Source organism: Equus asinus, chromosome 10 (assembly GCF_041296235.1).
Source record: "Equus asinus isolate D_3611 breed Donkey chromosome 10, EquAss-T2T_v2, whole genome shotgun sequence".
Lineage (NCBI taxonomy): Eukaryota > Metazoa > Chordata > Mammalia > Perissodactyla > Equidae > Equus > Equus asinus.
This window is the reverse complement of record NC_091799.1, coordinates 63,476,388-63,495,072: the sequence shown is the minus strand read 5'-3', so window position 1 is coordinate 63,495,072 and position 18,685 is coordinate 63,476,388. Positions and strand designations below refer to the sequence as shown.

The 18,685-nt window shown below is 37.5% G+C and overlaps 1 protein-coding gene across 1 annotated transcript in view; it reads right to left on the bottom strand.

Annotated features, from left to right (window-relative positions):
- Positions 1-18,685, bottom strand: part of DEPDC1B (DEP domain containing 1B) — an 88,982-nt gene that overhangs the window by 34,358 nt on the left and 35,939 nt on the right. The window contains exons 3-7 of the mRNA XM_044772016.2: positions 16,259-16,394; positions 10,933-11,060; positions 10,148-10,278; positions 8,243-8,290; positions 865-1,005 (exon numbers count right to left, since the gene is read on the bottom strand). Of these exons, the coding sequence (XP_044627951.1) occupies positions 865-1,005; positions 8,243-8,290; positions 10,148-10,278; positions 10,933-11,060; positions 16,259-16,394 (584 nt within the window). The remainder of the gene's footprint in view (positions 1-864; positions 1,006-8,242; positions 8,291-10,147; positions 10,279-10,932; positions 11,061-16,258; positions 16,395-18,685) is intronic.

The window sequence follows — 18,685 nt, the reverse complement described above, 5'->3', positions numbered from 1 at the left end:
ATTACTGATACTTTATTTTATCAGGATACTACAGCAGCATCCATGCTCTCCAAGAAGAAAATAAGATAGAAAGAAGGGGGAAGGGAAGGGAAGGGGGGGGAAGGGGAAGACTGCTAAACCCCACAATGCTCAAAATCAAGAGTATGCTAATTCCTGCAAATTTACGTAACTGAGTATGATACCCGCACAATGGTTTGATCATTAAAGCAAACCTTTTGAAAAGAAAACAATACTACTTATTGAACAATCACAACAGCAACAGGAAAATCTGATTTGCAAGAAGAAAGGAACAATATCAAAAAGACCTATAGCAATAATGTTGATTTTTTTCCTTTTTACCATGTTTCTTTGACAGCGTACATTCTAAAGTATAAATCTATGTGAGGAATAGCAACAAATTTTAGAGAATTATAAAGTTACTATATTACGTGTCACAAATAACAAACAGTCCTACAAAAACCTGTTCCTCCTATAAAAAGAAATTAGATTTCTAAATGAAAACACATCTCCCATACTTGACTGCTCATGAAGTCATATCCAGAGTAGTAGATTTACTCATGAACAGTAAACGTCAAATTTACATTTTTCTCTACCAATAAAGTTATACTTTTTTGTACAAAAATGAAACACAACATATTCTTTCTTAAGAAATAAAAACTATTGGTCCTTGCTTTGAGTTTCATAATAGAGCTTAACCATTTTCTCTTTCTCCTTCGTAGAGATGGACTCCAGCTAGGCAAGCACCCATCAGTGTTCATTTCAAACACATTATGAAGGTTTCACTAACGGAAGTCTCAGGATAGTGAAAAATGAAATAAGTCAATATCGCTACTGCAGATATATGCTGTTTATATTCCAACTTACCTAATACGCTGACAAAGGCATCGAAAAGATGAAATGTAAGCAGAGGCTCTTTCAAGTGACCATAATAATCTGCTATAGTTTTAAAGACATCTTTTTCAAACCCTAAGTACATAGGCTGCTTCAGATCTGAACAATTAGGCCCTGTTAAAAAAAGAGAAAGAGAGAGAAAGAAAGAGAAACATGAATGGGCAATCACCTTTAAGTGTTAGTCTCTGTGCACATGCATGGTGTGGACAGAAAATCAAATTGAAAAACATGCTTATGGGGAAAATTGACATTATACACAAATACGCTTTATGTCTAAGTTGAAATCTATTATAAAATAATGAGGAAAATCACTGGCTTACTTCCATTTGAAAGGAAACCCACTCTTTCTTTTGTGTCCTTCTGAAAAGCATTTTTATTAGAAACAAACAATAATTTTCTTTGAAATATTCAATATTTTCCTAGTCTTAATATAGTAGACCAAGATTAAAATTAGCTCACATAGATGACAGACAAGTCGTAAAGCTATTTTTAGAACTTTTCACTATTTCATAATTGATATATTATAAAATCCTAGAGTGAGGGTTGAGTGATATAATCAATTTCTGCCTCTAACTAAACTATTCCAGACTAATAAGAATTTTTACTCTTTTTCTTAAAGATATTCTAAAAAGGAGATTTTACATTATGTCTCGTAATTCATTCTGATTATAAAACTGTCTATTTGAACCCCAACCAACCATCAAAAGATATCAGGCTGGTCTCATGGCATAGTGGTTAAGTTCGCACACTCCACTTTGGCAGCCCAGGATTTGCAGGTTCGGATCCCAGGCACGGACCTGGCACTGCTGTGGTGGCATCCACATAAAGTACAGGAGGATTGGCACAGATGTTAGCTCAGCAACAATCTTCCTCAAGCAAAAAGAGAAAGACTGGCAACAGATGTTACCTTAGCACCAATCCTCCTGCTCAAAAAAAAAAGATAGTTTATCAAGCAGAGTCATCTTGCAAAGTTGCAGTTACTATGAGAAGCCTGGAAAAACCTGGTCCCAGCCAAAGCCTAGGCCAGCAACAAGACAAAGATCTACTTCTATCTGGGACCAAAGAAGAACAAGAAATACTTACCTTTCCCAGGAGTTGGCACAAACACCCTCAACAATTCACACACAGTCAACAGATTTACACTGCTGGTGGAGAGATGAGCTGGAGCTGCCCGTGCCTTGAGGGAAATGGCAAGCAGTCCCATGAGGAGCAGGTTAGCCAGGCTTAGCAGGTTAGCAGAACAAGACTAAACCACTAAACCCAAAAGAATCTCTACCCTCAGGAGAACGAAAGATGAAGCCAGTAAATCCTGAAAGGAAAGTCTTCCTACAGAATCTCTGTAACTAAAGAGAAAAGATCAAACTAAAAAGGACAGTAAAGTATTCTAGGCCTTCAGATTTCAAGGCAACTGGGGACACTGTGAAAACGGCTTTTTCTTGATCTCCTGAAAAACACTCCTACCTTTTAATTATAACAGAATACTATGAAAAACTACACACCAACAAACTGGACAATCTAGAAAAAATGAATAAATTCTTAGACTCATACAACCTCCCTAAAATGAACCAAGAGAAAAGAGAGAATCTGAATAGACCAAGCAAAAGTACAGTGATTGAAACAGTAATCAAAAACCTCCCAAAAAACAAAAGTCCAGGACCAGATGGCTTCTCTTGAGAATTCTACCAAACATTCAAGGAAGATTTAATACCTATCCTTCTCAAACTATTTCAAAGTTGAAGAAGACAGAATGTTTCCTAACACATTCTACAAGGCCAACATCACCTTGATGCCAAAACCAGACAAGGAGGACACAAAGACAGAAATTACAGGCCAGGGGCTGGCCCAGTGGCGCAGCAGTTAACTGCACACGTTCAACTTCAGCAGCCTGGGGTTCGCTGGTTCGGATCCCGGGTGTGGACATGGCACTGCTTGGCACGCCATGCTGTGGTAGGTGTCCCACATGTAAAGTGGAGGAAGATGGGCACAGATGTTAGCTCAGGGCCAGTCTTCCTCAGCAAAAAGAGGAGGATTGGCAGCAGTTAGCTCAGGGCTAATCTTCCTCAAAAAAAAAAAAAAAAAGAAGACGAAGAAAGAAAATTACAGGTGAATATTGCTGATGAACAGAGATGCAAAAATCCTCAACAAAATATTGGCAAACCGAATACAGCAATACATTAAAAGGATCATACATCATGATCAAGTGAGATTTATACCAGATGATTCAACATCTGCAAATCAGTCAATGTGATGCACCACATTAACAAAATGAGGAATAAAAATCACATGATCATCTCAATAGATGGAGAGAAAGCATCTGACAAGATCCAATATCCATTTATGTTAAAAACTCTCAATAAAACAGGTATAGAAGGAAAGTACCTCAACATAATAAAGGTCATACATGAAAACCCACAGCCAACATCATACTCAACAGGGAAAAACTGAAAGTCATCCCTCAGAGAACAGGAACAAGACAAGGGTACCCACTCTCGTGACTCTTATTCAACATAGTACTGGAGATTTCAGCCAGAGCAACTAGGCAAGAAAGAGAAATAAAAGTTATCCAAATTGGAAAGGAAACTCTCGCTGTTTGCAGACGACATAGTCCTATACATAGAAAACCCTAAAGAATCTGACCAAAAACTATTAGAAATAATCAACAACTACAGCAAAGTTGCAGGGTACAAAATCAACTTACAAAAATCAGTTGCATTTCTATACTCTAATAACAAACTAACAGAAAGAGAACAATCCCATTTACAATCACAACAAAAAGAATAAAATATCTAGGAATAAATTTAACCAAGGAGGTGAAAGACCTATACAATGAAAACTATAAGACTTTATTGAAAGAAATCGAAGAAGGCAGAGAAATGAAAAGATATTCCAAGCACACGGACTGGAAGAATAAACATAGTTAAAATGCCCATACTACCTAAAGCAATATACAGATTCGATGCAATCCCAATCAGAATCCCAATGACATTCTTCATGGAAATAGAACAAAGAATCCTAAAATTCATACGGAACAAGAAAAGACCCTGAATAGCTAAAGCAATACTGAGAAAAAAGAATAAAGCTGGAGGCACCACAATCCCTGACTTCAAAATATGCTACAAAGCCATAGTGATCAAAACAACATGGTACAGCACAAAAACAGACACACGATCAATGGAACTACATTGAAAGCCCAGAAGTAAGACCATACATCTATGGACAGTTCATCTTTGACAACGGAGCCAAGAGGATCCAAAGGAGAAAGGAAAATCTCTTCAATAAACGGTCCCAGGAAAACTTGGACAGACACATGCAAAAGAACGAAAGTAGACCATTATCTCACACCATACACAAAAATCAACTCATAACAGATTAAAGACTTGAAGGGAAGACCTGAAACCATAAAACTCCTAAAGAAAATATAGGCAGTACCCTCCTTAGACATGAGTCTTAGCAGTATCTTTTCAAATACCATGTCTACTCAGGCATGGGAAACAGAAGAAAAAATAAACAAATGGGACCACATCAGACTAAAGAGCTTCTGCAAGACAAAGGAAACCAGGATCAAAAAGAAAAGACAACCCACCAACTAGGAGAAAATAGTTGCAAATCATATATCTGACAAGGAGTTAATCTCCAAAATATATAAAGAACTCACACAACTCAACAACAAAAAATCAAACATCCTGATCAAAAAAGGGGCAGAGGATATGAACAGACATTTTTCCAAAGAAGATATACAGATGGCTAATAGGCACATGAAAAGATGTTCAACATCACTAATCATCAGGGCAATGCAAATCAAAACTACAATGAGATATCACCTTACACCTGCTAGAATGGCTATAATCACCGAAACAAAAAATAACGTGTTGGAGAGGATGTGGAGAAGAGGGAACCCTCATATACTGCTGGTGGGAATGCAAACTGGTACAGCCACTATGGAAAACAGTATGGAGATTTCTCAAAAAATTAAAAATAGAAATACCATATGACCCAGCTCTCCCACTACTGGGTATTTATCCAAAGTACTTGAAATCAACAATTCAAAGAGACTTAAGCACCCTGACATTCACTGCAGCATTATTCACAATAGCCAAGCCACAAGCAACACAAGTGCCTATCAACTGAGGAATGGATAAAGAAGATGTGGTATATATATACCCCGGAATACAACTCAGCCATAAAAAAAGAAAATTGCCCTATTTGCAACAATATGGATGGACCTTGAGGGTATCATGTCAAGCAAAATAAACCAGACGGAAAAAGATCACATAGTTTCACTCATATGTGTAAGATAAACAAACATATGGACAAAGAGAACAGATTAGTGGTGACCAGAGGGGAAGTGGGTTGGGAGGTGGGCATAAAGGGTAAAGGGGCACATATATATGGTGACAGATGGAAATTAGACTACTGGTGGTGAGCACAATGCAGTTTATACAGAAACTGATAAATAATAATGTACACCTGAAATCACACAATGTTATAAACCATTATGACCTTAATAAAATAATAGGAAGAAAAAACTCTCTTACTTTTTAATATCCTTTATATGTCATAAAAAATAACTTAATTTGATTGACTAAAATAATGAAAATTATTTTACACATGTGTAAATTATTCTACATGTGTGGTTATCATGTTAACCTAGCCACCATTTTTGCTTGCTTCCTCCTCTGAAATATCCCAAAATTAGCTAATTGAAATAATCAGTTTAATATGTCAGAGCAAGCAATATATATTGCCTTCAAGTACTTCCTCCCCAGGTAAGTATGGAGCTCATTCTAAGCAGGTGTACCCTTTTGGGAACATTTCATCATTCTTCATATAAATACACAAAAACAAAAAAAGATTTTCCTAAAAATGCCAGTACATAGTGAGCCCAATGAGAGCAGGCCATATTCCTAAGATCTTTTGTTTCTTAGTCATCTTGAACTTCAGAATATTTTTTTAAATCTGGCTTTTTATAAATGTTTTTCCTGGCAGATTTTTGGAAAAAAACTGTTTATATCCATTTCTGATTGAATTCTTTCAATGTACATGCACAAAGAAGAAAAACACAGTTAACCTGGTTTTGTATTTATTTAGCATCAGTCCCCCGTTCTGGGGCCTACCATGAGGCTGGCCAGCAATGAAAGCCGATGTGCACATGGTCCACAATAGATGCAGATGGGCCTCACGGAGAGAGGTGGCAGTAAACCTACAGAAAGGAGGCCAGAGGCTTTCAAAACACCATATAATCAGCCTCTCCTCTCTGTCCCCTATTAGATGACAGGGAATCTAGATTCATCAAGGACAAGAAGGACAAGGAACAGGTCAACACTCAAAGTAAATGGGGGTGGGGGGGAGGATGAGAATTTGGAAAAATTAATGATTTTATAAAACTATTCAAAAGGCTGACCTTGCCCTCTGGCCACTTGTTTTTCTTTGACACCTAAACAGCATCTTTGTGGCTAGGCCCACCACCCATAAAGCATGGCTCTTGACACACGTGAGACATGTCTCCATGCTCAGGAATGTCCACCTCATAGGACACCACCTCCACACGTGGAGAACATTACTAAGCCATTCCTCACATTTTCCTTCTCCAGTGATAAGTAATTCCAGTTATTCTAACCTTTCTGCAGAAGCTTTGTGGCTTTATGTATACATCTGGTTTGACAGACAATTACATTCTTCACTACATTTTGATCATCACTGAAAATTCAACATCATAAGCACACCTTAATATACACTTTACAACATATTATAGCCTAGGTTTGTTATACTGGCTTCCTCTGTTCCTTCTCAGCTGATCAACTTCCAAATCCTTGGTTTGCCAGGAATTCAGAAATGGGTAATTTAACTTTCCATTTATACCTTCTATCTCTTCTATCTCTTCATTGCCAACTCTGGCCAAAGATATAATTTAAATATAATTTACTTCAAATGATTGAGCAAGATGAATAAAAAGCACTCCTCAAGCTAAAACCACAGTACTCTATATTTCAGAGTTTCCAAAATATTAAATTAAAAACAATGAAAATTTTAATAAGTAAACACAGAGAACTTTGGGCTTCACACAAACTAATATTACTATTCATATTCAGAATAATAGTACACAATCATTTTCTATATATTACCACTGGGGTCACTCACAGTAAGCTGAAATCATTTTAGTTTCATTCTATAATCAAACAAAACTAACTTCAGCTAAATAAATTATTCAGAGTCCACTAATTCAAGAATGTATACGCCTACCTGAGTACATGCTAGTTTTATCCAAAAGGGAAGAAAGAAACTACCTCTGAGGTGATCTGGGAGGCTCAAAAGACCCGATAGACCAAATATTACCATTATCAGTGAGCCAAAATAACTAGAATTCTTCTCATTAAAATTATTTGTTTGGGTTAAGCCATTAACCAAAAGAATTCCTTCTTTGGGTTAAGCCTTCTGAGGATCCGCAGAAAAATGGTAGAGTTAGTAAGATACTATAATAACTCATTCCTTCACAGTGCCAAGGCTATCCAACGAAGCGGATATCATGAGCCTATGAAATGGATTCAAACACCTTTGAAAACCCTCAGAGGGACCACCCTCTCCAGGCCTCCTCATCTCATATCCAAATTACTGAAACAGCCCTTCTTGTTTACATGCAGGTTCTTCTTCCAAATCATCCTGCATACCAGTCTTCTAAAACATTTCCCTCCCACTTAAACTATTGCCCTATAAAAAGCCAATAGTAGACAGGATCTACTGCGCAAACTGATGCCGTAAATATAGAACATACTTAGGCATATAGGTTTTAGGAATAAAAACCTATAAAATGTTAACAGGCAGCTATCTGTTACAGTATTACATTCAATATTACTAATTTTTCTTTCCTGTGATGAAGCATTCAGAAGAAGTAGTGTGGACTTTACTTGCACTGTGATTATACCTACTAGAAAATGGAAACACAAAATTCCTTTAAAAATGTTTTAAAGGGGCGGCCCGAGGTTCACCGGTTCAGATCCTGGGTGCGGACATGGCACCACTTGGCAAGCCCTGCTATGGCAGGTGGCCCACATATGAAGTAGAGGAAGATGGGCATGGATGTAAGCTCAGGGCCAGTCTTCCTCAGCAAAAAAAGGAGGATTGGCAGCAGATGTTAGCTCAGGGCTAATCTTCCTTGAAAAAAAAAACATGTTTTATAACTCAGCCTTTTCACTAAGTCACAAATTTATCACTAAAAGCACAGTAGCCCCAAAACAATTAACTGCCAGTCTCACAGATGTCAAACCAATGTTCAGGCCATTGAGCAAAAATATTTTCTAATTCAGGGCACTAATTTCTGTTAATTTCATAAAACTAGCAGATAATTAGTACTTACAATTTGCCAAACACTTCATAGCTGACAGTACCCAATGAGGAAGTTCTTCTGTATAAAAATGAAAATAGAAAGAGGATATTTTATTCAACAGCATAAAAATCAAGGAATTATATATATTCTTGGTATCATAAGAACAAATAACTTGTCCAAGTGATAAGAAACATCTGCTAATCACAAACCACCTATTTACAAATCAGAACTCTTAAAAGATGGAAATTGTTCCTTAGCAGCAGGGTTATAACATGTGCTTGTATAAATCGTGCCTGCAAATTTCTCTAAGGATAAGACGCACTTTTTAAAGCTTTAGTGAAAAGAAGAAATTTGATAGTTTGGAACAAACACATCAATTATCGTAAGAATTATAGAAGGAAAAGAAAAAACAGCAAAAGCAAAAATATTAGTCATCAAATGCATTTGTGAAACCAGTACATCAAACACCTTAAAAAAAAACAAATTCTGTATGTCCAGTGTCCAATATAAGTATCATTTTACATGTTTCAATTTTTAAAATGTTTTAGGGCAAGAAAGGTCCACTGACATATTAATACAGGCTATTAGTATTAGGACAGCCTTAAAGTAATAATCGTTAACATTGCTACAAAAAATCCCAGCTGAGCCATTCGGTGCAGAGCCTCTGCCCTCCCAGCCCCACCACAGACATCTGATGAGACAGGCCGGCACTCAGGCTTCCACTTCACCTTCTCCACTTCCCATAAAACTGCGAAGATGCTGGTTGAATTGTGTTAGACCTAATGAACCTCAGTCTTACGAACTGCTCTCTTCTTTCTGAAGAACTTACTTAATAAAACGAAAGATGACTGGTCATCTAACTGGTAGCTAACAGTATTAATGTTCGTTGTATTCAGAGAATGTAGAAGGATTTTAGATGTATTTCAAAGGCAACACTGCCCTCATTCTGTGTAACTTATTTTAATGTGTTGATATTAACCTGACAACTCGTGAAGTCACAGATCTACTTATTTCTGCCACCTGACGTCCTCCATCCTGACACAGGGGCTAGAATAGGGGGCGTATCTCCAGTTCCAAAGACACCTTCTGCTCCTGTCAGGAGATATGGCCTGAGGAGATCTCTCCCCTCTTGCAACTGTTCAGGTTTCTTCTGGAATAGATTTGTCAGCCACCCAAGAGCCACTAGCCCTAAATTTAATAATAATCTATAAAAACCCTACAGTATACGCCATCTTCCCATATCCAAAGGTCATTCTAGTTCTCGTCAATTCCCAGGATCAAGGGTCTGAAGTAAAGGAAGAATCAACCCAAGGGCCCTTCCAATTGTGGCCCATCCCTGATCTGGGGAAGGAAGTTTTAAAACCAGCTTGGGGATTCTGGCCCACTACAGGCACCATGACCTTATTTTTCCAAATCAAACACCAGGATAAGTGACTGCTAACTGTCATTTTTTCCAGAATTGTAAACTGGCTTGGAGGATAAGGTATAAAAAATTAAAGTGTCATCAACGTTTAAAGAGCTACCTTCATTAAAAAGAGAAAAATGACATAAACCAAGACTATCACAGAAAATCTGACACAGAGATATAACAAAAAGTCAAAGAGAACCCTAAAATCAAGCAGACTCTGAGACTCACTTGAAAACAGACTCAGCTCTCAGTTAGGCTTTAAACTCACTCGCTTTTGAGGGTTTTCGGGGTGATATGGAACCACCTAACGCTCAGTGAAGGAGCCTCTGGCCGGATGCTGCTGAGGCTTTCACTCCTGGATATTCATCTTTCTATGACATTCCCTAATCCAAACAATTAGTTTAAAGGTATTAGAAGTGACAGAAGGCTACATGTAAAAGGGCGTAAATTTATTTATCATTTTGGGAATGGTCAAACAGAAGCTGATGGACCTGTGCAGGGAAGACAAAACGGTTTAATGCACTTACTTGACTTGTCGTCAAGGATAACGACACCCTGCTTGCTCACACTATATACGTTATGGATGATGAACTTGGAGTTGACAAGTTTAATGTCTAAAATTTCTTCTAAGGAATCTAAGCCGAGGATTTTCTGTAAACTAAAAAGATAAGTAATAACTAAATTAATTAGTTATTTTTAAAAAATCATTATTTACCCAAAAACCCGGCACTGTAAAAACTTGATCTGTAAAATGCATTGTTTTCGTGCATTTCACCCAATCTTTGTGGAGCAAAAAGGCTAGAAATTAAGTATGATAAAACAAATTTTAAAAATATCCGTTTGCCATTAACATATTGCTTCACCAATTTAATAAGATAACACTTTGAATGCCAAGAAAATTATTTTACAAGTAAAGATATTATTACAACAAAAACTCACTTATCCAATGATGAGAAACTGCTACTAGTACATCTCTATGAGAAAAAAAACAAAACTTGCTATAACATCATTAAATTTAATTATCTATAGTACATCAAATATCTAGGAGTCTAAATTTTCCATTATGCATTTCATTAAGCTTAAGACTTCAGTGTTACTAGACAGTTTAAGAGCTTTTAAACTTCTACACTTAACTATTATATAAATGACAATAGAAAATTCCCAGAATTCAGCTAAATTATGTTTGCTAAGCAGGGTAGCTGCAAATAATGCAAAGTATAGATTTTTATATGTCATTTCAGAAAATTAAATATGCAGAGCAGTGAAAAAGCAAAACAGAAAAAAAAATGAAAAGTTTATCAAATGCACATACTATGATAATGTCATGGACTTCCATATCTCTTCTACATTGGCCTCTGTCAGCTGTCTGCGATAGACAAGACGGCAAGCCGGCACCTCGCCAATAGCAATACTGTGACGCTTGTACCACATCTCAGAATTCTAATTAGGTGGAGGGGAGAGAGAGAGAGAATAAATATTTCAATAGACAGTGGTATGATTTTATGAGAAACTCCTTTGATTTTGTGATTTGTAATTTGATTTAAATGGATAACTAAAAATATAAAGTAACTTTCTTTGCATGGGCTGCAGAGAAGTAAAGTATGATTCTTAAAGATCAGGTCATATTATAAACAGATGTTCATGAATTACAAAAGAGCTATGGCAATAAGCATGACATTACGCAGCTATTTTTTCCTGTGGGAGTTCTAACTAATCAGTGAACTTGCAGTGAAATAAAATTTTACTAATTCAAAATTAAGTCAAGGAATACCTATCCAAATTCACACACTATCCAAATTGAGTGACTGTTTAAAATGAAATTGAAGTCTATTACTTTCAAGAATTCTCTATTTTTTATAAGCAAAGATCAAATAAGTACAATGTTGGGCAGCAGCCCACGAATCCTAGGCATCTGCAGAAGGCGGGGAAAACAAGAGCTCTACAAAGACAACTGGAGAGAGTAAGGAGAAAAATTAAAGCTCAGGGAGGTTAAATAATTTGCTCAGTCACACAGCTTTACCACTTCAACATTCTTAGTATCTCCTTTCTCAAATTTAGGCTACTAGATGAAAGTCTTAAAACTTCCTTTTGGTAATCACAGAGCAGAACTTTGAACTTTTACAGGCAAAACTATAAGAAATCATTTACAGAGTGATGTGAGCATCATGGCGGGATGAGCTCTTCCCTTAGACTCTACCCCCTAAGATACAACAAAAAGGACATTCATAAACCAACAGAGGACATTCATACAACACAAGAGACATCTGAGAGATCCACACAGCCATACGTCTGAAGGTGAAGGTGCTGGATCCTCCAGGAGGCAATGGAAGGAGGTAAGGGGATATCCTCTCCCTCCCCAACTGCAGCCTTCAGAGGAGAGGGGAAGGGAGCAGTCCTCAGCCATGGTCCACAGTAACACCTTCACACTCCAAGTTCCCTCACAGCCCACGGGAAAGCCCCAGGCTGAGGAGGCTAAGCAATCACGGGGGCATACTCACAGAGCCAGACAGCCCAGGAGGCCAGATGGTGAGGGCAAAGTGGGAGTACCCCAGGATTGCACACAAAAGAAAGCACCCCTCCCCCCACCTGGCACACTGGCTCCATGGTTGGCCAGAGCAAGTGACCCCCCAAGACCACTGGCTCATACAGCGTGTAAAGCAGCAGCGAAGGGACAAAAGGAGACAGCCTCTGTCAGCATAGCTACCATGGTCAGGCACAGCTGCCAGGGATGGCAGCAAGCTCAGAATACACAGTTCATGCCCTCCATTAAGTGGCAGTAGGTGAAATCTGCAACCAAATACTTCCACCATGTGAAGGCACAAATCCACCTCATCAAATAGTACGAGCAGGTATATTAATACTCCAGATCAAAAGCAAAATGACAAGCACCCAGAAATCAATCCTGAAGGTACAGAAATTTACAATCTAAATAAGAGAGAATTCAAAATAACTATCACAAAAAGACTCAATGAGTTACAGGAAAATTCAGACAGTTCAATGAAATGAGGAATAAAATTAACAAACAGAGGGAATTCTTCACAAAAGAGATTGAAACTATAAAGAAAAACCAATCAGAAATGTTGGAGATGAAAAACACAATGCATGAGATAAAGAAAAATCTGGAGTCTCTGAATAGAGCTGATATTATGGAAGACAGAATTAGCAATTTAGAGGACAGAAATATAGAAATGATTCAGATGGAGGAGAAGAGAGAACTAAAACTAAAAAGAAGAAATTCTCTGAGAAATACCAACTCAATTAGGAAATGCAACATAAGGATTATAGGTATTCCAGAGGGAGAAGAGAGGGGAAAAGGAGCAGAGAGCTTGTTCAAAGAAATAATAGGTGAGAACTTCCCAAACCTGGGGAAGGAGCTGGAACTACACGTAAAAGAAGCTATTAGAACTCCTAAGTACATCAATGTAAAAAGACCTCCAAGGCATATATTAGTAAATCTGGCAAAAGTCAATGATAAACACAAGACACTAAGTGTTGGTATCAAGATGGCAGCATAGGCGAACTCTGAACTCACCTCCTCTCACAGTCACAACAAATTTACAACCACTCTTGGAACAATTACCCCTGAGAGAGAACTGAAAATTGGATAGAAAGAACCCCCACAACAAGGGACAGTCCTGAGTGAGGTGGAAGAAGCAGAAATTCCTTTCTGGAGAGAAAAAAGCCACCTTCACAAGCCACAGTGCTTCATAGCTGGTCAGGAGCAATCCTAAGGTAGGCAGCCTTCCCTGGAGGAGTAGGGGACATGAGCAGGGGGGCGTTACTATTGAATTACAAAAGAAATTCAAAGGCCACATGGATTTGCAAATTTTTTTAAATATATAAATCAGTTGTTCATTTTTGAAGGCCGGCATATAAGCTGTTCCATTTGCCTAGCAAATCCACTTCCAAAAGTTATCTTAAATACTCATGAGTATATTCAACTATTTATCTGTAAAGATACGTACTGCTCATTACATTTTTCGTATACTAAAAAACTGGAAACACTGAACATATCTAACAGTAAAGGACTGGATAAATAAAATTTGCATTAGACATGATGAAGATATTAAAAATGATGTTGAATGTTTAATAACACGAAAAAATGGGCATAGCACACTGTTCTAAGCAAAGAATAAAGGCTACAAAACAGCTTAGCATGAACTCATTTTGGTGTTAAAAACACGCAGGGAAAAAAGGATACGTAACAAAAATGTTAACATTAATTCTCTCTGGATGATATTACGGGTAATTTTGTTTGTTTTGTCTCTGCTTGTAAACAATTCTATGAAATACATTAATAACAGCAATAGCAGCTAACAGTTACTGAGTACCTGTGCACTAGGCACCATTCTAAACACTTTATAGATATGAACTCACTTGATTCTCACAACAACCCTACCCCAGAGGGGTATCATCATGCCAGGTCCACTGGAAGGAAAACTGAGACACAAACACAGTGAATAAAGCAGAGAAACAAGCTCAAATAGCAACCAAATGGAGAAGCCAAGATCAAACCCAGCAGGCTGGCTCCAGAGCCCACCCTCTTCCTTCCCACATCATAGTGCCCCTCAACAAACACAACAAACTTTTATTCCATTTCATTTCACTTCTTCATTTCATCATTTCATATTATATTATATTATATTATTGCTAGGCAAGCGAGAAGATGGGACAAAACAAAAACAAAAACCAACAAAGTGGAGACAGAGACAGAAAGGGGGAAAGTAAGAAAGAAGAAATGAATGATGAGCTCAAGTTCTTTAAGAAAGATGAACTGTTTCTTTATTGACTATTAACGTCGTCACTCTAAAATCTGCATCAAGGCCCCACTGGGGAAACAGATCCTGCTCTGCCATCCTTCCTTTAGACAATCCTCAAAAGAAGTGGAATTATAAGAAGCAAGGTGCTCAAAGCTGTACCACTTCATTTAAGGGGGAAAGATGAGAAAAGGCAAGACAAAAGGTATCAAAAGAAATACAGATACAGATGAACAGGAAAATGATACGCTCTGGGGGGAAATGGTTAATGAACTGGGACACTGGTATACCACTTCAGGGCTCCTGAAAAATTTGAAACTGAAAAGAGAAGATAGAAGTCATTGTCACCGGTGCATTCAAGTGTGCTAATGAGCAGCTGGTCTTCCTAGAGGTGACAGCAGGAATATTACAACTTAGAATAGAAAAGAGAAGTTATTATATTGATGACATAAATACACATTAATTTAATATGGGATTTTATCTCTTTTTTTTGTACAAAGAACACCAGATGACCAAATGGAGGAAAAAATTTACTGGATGTAAAAAATGCCTGTTGAATAACTACTCTACTGATGGAGTCATACTAGGTGTTTAAATATGAATGTTCAAAAAAATGCACCTGATCTCATGGACTTATATTTTAATTTTCTCTAGGACAAGAACTATCAACTAGAGTTAACTATGTACTCCTCATTTGGAATGAATTAAATAGTCCTCAAACACCCTTTGTGCTCACTCTTTCAGAATAATTCCACTTTGTTTTCTAATAATCTATTTTTGTATTGTGTGCTTCACTAGACTATGAGCCCTTTAAGAGCCAAACCTGTGTCACACATTACTTTATCTGTAGAGCCTGGCACAATGCATGGTACACGGCAGACACTCAATAAATCTTTGTTGAATGAATAAATTAGTGACTTCCAAATATGATCTTTCCTCTAAATTCCAGTGCCATTACCTCCACCTGCCTGTTAGACATTTCCAGTTCACACAACCCACCTTTATCATCAAACATATTTAAAACCAAATCCATCACTGTCCCTGGCAAATCTGCAACCCCTGACAGAGTCCTCACGTCTTTTTCCTGAATTATCTATAATAAAGCTTAAGTTGCTTAACTACTCTCTCCAAACTGAGATATGAGACAACCTCTTTAGAAAAAAAAATTGTTTTTTCTTTTAATTGCATTGCCGAAAATATTTGCGTCATATCTTTGCAAACAAAAGTACAAATTGCACGTCTAGTCCTATAAGACTACATTAACTCAAAACATTGGTGTTAGCACAATTCTTAAAAACTGTCATATAATAAAGTTTTCCTCTATATTTTGCTTGTTAGCATTATCTCAATCTTGGTAGTCTTCAACTGGGGATACTTTAAGGAAAGGGTATAACCAGGAAAAGGCAGTCCATTCTACAAAGAGCCTAGGTTTTCCAAGACTATCAGAATCTCCCTTTGTTCATACACTGTGTCAGGGGTCAAACCCCAAGACTGCATGCCCAACCTTCTCACTCTCAACTGGTAAAAATTATAACAAAGCACAGGAGGAGGAGACAAAGAGGGAAGAGAGTAAATTATAGAACAGAAAGGAAAGGAGATTATAACAGAGTTTTAACAGAAACCCGCTCAGTCTGAACACATGAAAACAGCTACCATATATTCAGTCAAAATGCCAAGAAGCAAGAGAGAAAATACTCAAAAGTCAATCTTTCTTTGTTACTGGTCTCTCAGCCCTTGACAGGTAAGATATCGTTTTAAAGTACTTTCAGACCACTGCTCACAAGCAACCAACAGAAAGAACCAGACTAAGCCTGGCGGTTCACAGACTGCTTGTTCTTTCTCCCTGCTGCCAGCTCCTCATCTTTCAACAACGGCACTTACCATCACAACTGGCCTCACTGGGATGTTCTCTTGTGAAGTGCCTGCTGGGGGGTCATTCCATTCTGGAAATTTAATAACATCCTTTTGGTATGGGGGCTTCTTTGGATATGGTTTCAGGGGTGAGGAAGGAGGAAATCTAGAAAACAAGAAGAAAAATCTCTTACTGCAGTCAGTGGGAGACACAGATATTTTAACAATAGTCCCCACTTCTGTACCCTTGAGATTGGATATAATAATTCCAAACTTCAGATAATAAATGAGTTCACACTTAAATCATTACACATGACTGTACACAACAATATATGATCTTTTAAAAATATTCATTCCTTATGCCCATCAAATAACATTTATGAAGAAAAACAAGAATCAGACGTGACACATTTTTAAATAAATAAAGTTGCTCTCTTATCATCCGATTGGCATGATTAAAGATGTTCTTACTGGGATGCTAGGGTAAGCCATTCTTTCACCCAGCTCAAAATCATTACTGCCTCGTAACTCCAGCCAAAATTTACAGATGGTAAGTACGTATGCAAATAGAAATTATTGAAAGATAAATCCTCAGTAATACTTGCTAAGGAAGAGTATATGAGCCCAAAAATCATTTGGCCTAATGCTCATTTTTATAACTATTTCTAATAAAGATTAATTCTCCCTCCCTAGAATATCCAGCACTTCACATTGAAATTGAAGCTTCTTAGAGAGGGTAGAAAGCTGTCCAATGTTCTTAGTCTGCCTTTTGACACTCCTCCTCTGCTCCCATCCCTCCTAGGTACCAACAGCATCGCTCCTTGGACTAACACATAGAAGCCTAAATATAAGCTAACCCTCTTTAAACTGGTATAGACCATACCTGGTAAAGAACAACAGAAAGGTAATTACTTACATATTTTTCTCAGAGGATCCTTTCCTGTTAGCTTGCTAGAAAAGAATACATCGCATTGCATTAAAAAAGCAATGCAAGAACTCTAGTTCCTAATGTTGACATAGAAGTCAGTAGGTAGTTGACTTTTTGTTTTGACCTTTTATTTATTTAAGCCAAAATAAAGGCATAAAATCTTATCCATGACATCCACAGAAAAAATAATCCAAATAAACTATAAATCTTATTCATAAGGCAAATGCAGAAATAAAGAATTTTAAAATGTCTACAGTGTATAAGGAAAGTTTGCATCAAGATGAATCAGGAGAATCACAAATAAGAGCACTATGGAGAAATGTTGCAAAATCAGTCACAATAGACTTGGAAAAGGATGACTAATCGAGAGAAGTTGAGTCTCATCTCTGAAAAGAACATCCAATAACTGCACTTTATCTGAAAAGTCAGTTTTGAGTCAGTAAGGAAAAAATGAGGTCTAGAAATCATTAAATCAAGTTAAAGATAAATAAACTGAAAGACAGCTTAAATTTTTGGTAATAAAGTTACCAAGCCAGGTATTTCCAAATGATTCCAAAATATAAATTAAATGAATCTCTAAAGCAAGTGACAGTTATCCTAGTTTGTAGGTAAAGGCTGGCTTACAGAAGTCCAATCCTATTTCTTAGAAGCCCACAATCACAACAAAAGTCCTGTTTCCAGTCAAAGTATAGCCCGTATCAACACACACTCACTCACACACACACACACGCACTCTCACATTCACATACACACACAACATTGCATATACTTCCAGGAAATTCACAGACCACTCACCTCTCGGTCCTTTAAAAAATAAACGCAACCCCTATCCCCACTCCACCGCTAATATCAACTGCTTACTCCCCTCCCCATTCCCTCAATTACAGCGTGAAAATGTGTGAACCTGAGTTCCAGCCTTGGATCTCTCACAAACTGTCTGTGTCCTCTGGAAAGTAACAGTGTCTCTAAATCATAGTTTATCCACTGGTCAAATGAAGGAATTAAATTGGATGATCTATAAATCTCCTCCTAGGTTCAAAATGTATTTCTTTCTTGTATTCCCACACCCAGAAACAAGTAATATCTTCCACAGACCGAAGCAGAATTTCTTATGTGGAGAACTGTGATTGAAGAGACACCAGAGAGCCATTTTTTTCCTCCACCCTGAGAAGAGGCAGTCTTTGCCGTAACATCTGCGGGATCTTCACAGCAGTCTGGCAACCAGGCCTGAGATGAAATGGAGAAGAGCTCCCTCTAGTGGACTCTCTCTATTTTGTGCATTGAAAGTTTTCAGTTTAATTCTATCACTGTAACCATGTTACTCCAGCTTGAAAACCTGTTAGAGGTGATCTAGGCCAAACGTCACATTTTTCGATTAGTGAAATCAAGGCCCAAAAGAGGAAAGCAACTTACTAGAGGAAAACAACTAAGTGGCCAACAGAGCAAATCTTGCACAAAAGATTTGCAAGCCCTTTAATAAGAAAACTATAAAATTTTATTGAAAGACATTAAAGAACTAAATTGGTAGA